Source organism: Penaeus japonicus, unplaced genomic scaffold (assembly GCF_977035675.1).
Source record: "Penaeus japonicus unplaced genomic scaffold, GWHDUDI00000001_assembly GWHDUDI00000010, whole genome shotgun sequence".
Classification (NCBI taxonomy): domain Eukaryota; kingdom Metazoa; phylum Arthropoda; class Malacostraca; order Decapoda; family Penaeidae; genus Penaeus; species Penaeus japonicus.
The window spans coordinates 9243155-9246547 of record NW_028234412.1 but is presented as its reverse complement, the minus strand read 5'-3'; the positions used below and the strand labels follow the sequence as shown (position 1 = coordinate 9246547).

Sequence of the window (3393 nt, the reverse complement as noted above, 5' to 3'; positions counted from 1 at the left end):
TATATTATATATATATCACTATTACTAACTATATATATACATATATATATATATATATATATATATATTTATAAATATATATATATATATATTTGTATATATATTAAGAGAGACATAATACACACACACACACACACACACACACACATATATATATGTGTGTGTGTGTATAAACACATATCACATCATATTGTAACCATGTCAGTTTATCTGTACATCCAAACATTGTATCACATCACTTTCCTCTATTTTTGCAATACCATAAAACATGATTTTACTTTCATCTCATTCTTTCTAGCATGGTCTTTCTAATGCACAAAGATCAACCATCATTAAACCCAATGAACAATTAATCTCGAGATACGGCTGATCAAGCGTTAGCCTTTTTAAGACGCTTAAGAAAGAAGCTTACTCTGTCTTTTCGATTGTCTACATGCTTAATAAACTATTTTAAGCGAAGTCTCAGTCACGTTAAAAGAACAAACAATGAAACTAATATATGTCGTACTAGGTCTTCTTAATGGTGGATATAATTCTTTTTTCAAGGGTCGTTATTGCTCTTTTTGTTATATGGATGAAATCACTGGTTCTAATCCCATTTTGTTGATTTGAATTTTGGTAACGAGATTGGTTAACCCATAAACAAATCTTTTTTTTATGGACTGCCGTGAAATAATCGAAAATATATCTTTCTTTTGAAAACTCAAAAGACAATCCGACATTCATACCTTGAGATTCCAACATATCAATATAGCGTTTATTTTTCGAATTCAAAATCATTATCACAACTGCGTATGTCATAAGAGTCACCAATCACACGAGCACGAGACAAGCAAGCAAGGCCTAAGCCACACCTACTAATGCCTCAGCCACGCCCACTTTCTGCATTGAGAGATATAAAAGAAGACGAAAAAGGCGGGACTCTCCACTTTTCGTCTTTGCGATACTAATATACCCACAATGAAGGTAACCTTTTTAACTGCAAGGGATCTTCATAAACGTATAGTCACTTTATGATTATCACTTGATTTGTATGTATTAGCTTAGTTCTATGGTCGTTAGGATATGATCTTATACCTAAGAGTTCATGGAATAATGGTCTGAATATTTGTCTTAAATAAATATTCAATACTTTCGTTAACATTATAAGAGTCAGATAGATCGACATGGAGAGAAGAGAGAGTGAGAGAGAGAGAGAGAGAGAGAGAGAGAGAGAGAGAGAGAGGGGGAGAGAGAAAGAAAGAGATACTAAGAGAAAAAGAGAGAGATGCAGACACAAAAGAAAAAAAAAAAAAAAAAATCAGACAGTCAAAGCGGAATCACACAATAGTGAATAAAAACCCCTGAATCTCAAGCAGGCAGCAGCTCTGCTATTGTGGATGGCTGCAAGGGCGGCGTGGGCGGTTCCTGACGGCGGGTACAGCTACCAAGAGCCTCCACCCCTTGCAGAGCCACCCCAGTACCCACCGGTAGCCGCCCAGTACAAATTCCAGTGGGACGTCAACGACCGGCACTCCGGGAACTACTTCGGCCAACACGAGCAGCGCGACGGTGACAACACCCTAGGCAGGTGAGTGGCAAAAGCGACGTGCATATGTCAATCACTTTGGAAATGTGTAGGCGATTTGGTCACATAGTATTGTATTTTATTATCTTTGTTATCATTTTTTTATTTTTCTTTAAACTTTTCTCCTACCTTTTCACTTATTTATCAATGTTTTGATATCATATGAGAATGACCGATGCTGTATATATTTTTTTTTCTTTTTTACACCGGTGCAGTTACTACGTCCAGCTGCCTGACACACGCTTCATGAGGGTCGAGTACCGGGTAGATTCAGGCGGTTTCCAGCCCACCGTCTCCTTCGTGGGTGATGCCCAGTACCCGGATGCCCCCTCCCAGATGTACTCTCAGCCCGACCCTGCCCCTGCTCAGGTATATTCTCAACCTGCCCCTGCCCCTACAGAGACATATTCTGAACCCTTTCCCATCCCTGCGGAGGGGTATATGCAACTCGACCCAGCCCCTGCACAGACGTATTCTGAACCTGGTCCTCCTGCTCAGGAATATGCTCTACCCGACCCTGTTCCTGCGCATGAGTATTCTCCGCCGACCCTTGCCCCTAGCCAGCAGTACTCTCAGCCATCCCCTGCCCCTATCCAGCAGTACATCCAGCCATCACCTGCCCCTATCCAGCAGTACATCCAGCCATCCCCTGCCCCTAGCCAGCAGTACTCCCAGCCCTCTCAGGAACCTGCCCCTACCCAGAAATACTCTCAACCCTCCCCTGCCTCTGTCCCTATCCAGCAGTACTCCCAGCCCTCCCCTGCCCCTGCCCCTACCCAGCAGTATACCCAGCCCTCCTCTGCCCCTGCCCCTACACAGCAGTATACCCAGCCCTCCCCTGCCCCTGTCCCTATACAGCACGTCATACCCACGCCCCTCCACTGCCCTGCCCCCTACCCAGACAGTATTACCCCAGCCCTCCTCTGCCCTGCCCCTATCAGGCAGTACTCCCAGCCATCCCCTGCCCCTAGCCCCTACCCAACAGTACTCCTCAGCCCCTCCCTTCCCAGGAATATTCACCTCTACTGCTAATCTCTTCCCTGTATACCTCCCGAAAAAAATGCGACTTCTAGTTTACAGAGCCCGAGAAGTAAGTAAAAAGCACCCGTACAGGATCAGTCAGCTTTTAAGGCCTGAATATGTGCCTGTCATTTTCCTTCCTATAATGTTATTGGTTTGTAGAAGGAAAGTCTATCTATTTCTTTGTCTGTTTCTTTCGTAAAAGGGATTTTTTTATCTGGTAGTATTTGTTGTGTTAGTTTATTTCCTATAGAGGGAATGTATATCTGTAATTAAAGATTTTTTTTTTATAGCAGCTTAAGGTTCTCTGACTTCCTTTCGATCCATATAAATGTGAGGGTGAAAAAACAGCTGTGAAATTCACGAATAAATTATTACATAATGAAATAAATGAAGGAACCTATGAATACACGTCTACACACACACACACAAACACACACACACACACACATACACATACACACACACACCTCTGCAATAATATTTATATATATAATATATATATATATCTATATATATATATATAAATATATATATATATTCATATATATAAAATAAAAAAAAAAAAATGCAAAATATATATATATATATATATAGATATATATATATATATATATAAATATATATATATATATAGAGAGACGAGAGAGAGAGAAGGAGAGGAGAGGACGAGACGGATTGAGAGAGACGAGAGAAGAGAGAGGAGAGGAGGCGAGCGAGAATAGATAGATAGATAGAGGAGAGAGAGAGAGAGAGAGAGAGGAGCGGGAGGAGAGGAGATGAGCGAGTGAGAAGAGAGAGCGCGC

At 41.3% G+C, this 3393-nt stretch overlaps 1 protein-coding gene across 1 annotated transcript; it reads left to right on the top strand.

Moving 5' to 3' along the window:
- Positions 1-1327: 1327 nt before the first annotated feature.
- LOC147471097 (uncharacterized) lies at positions 1328-2599 on the top strand. Its single transcript, XM_086540319.1, has 2 exons — positions 1328-1570; positions 1783-2599. Exons 1-2 carry the CDS (start codon positions 1380-1382, stop codon positions 2597-2599), a joined length of 1008 nt encoding a protein of 335 aa, XP_086396445.1. The 5' UTR covers positions 1328-1379.
- The last annotated feature ends 794 nt before the right edge of the window (positions 2600-3393 follow it).

Bases quoted from the DNA above. Each gene is read 5' to 3' on its own strand.
- LOC147471097 (XM_086540319.1), top strand. From the start codon at position 1,380: ATGGCTGCAAGGGCGGCGTGGGCGGTTCCTGACGGCGGGTACAGCTAC. The intron at 1,571-1,782 runs GTGAGTGGCAAA...ACACCGGTGCAG, and splicing joins GGTGACAACACCCTAGGCAG to TTACTACGTCCAGCTGCCTG.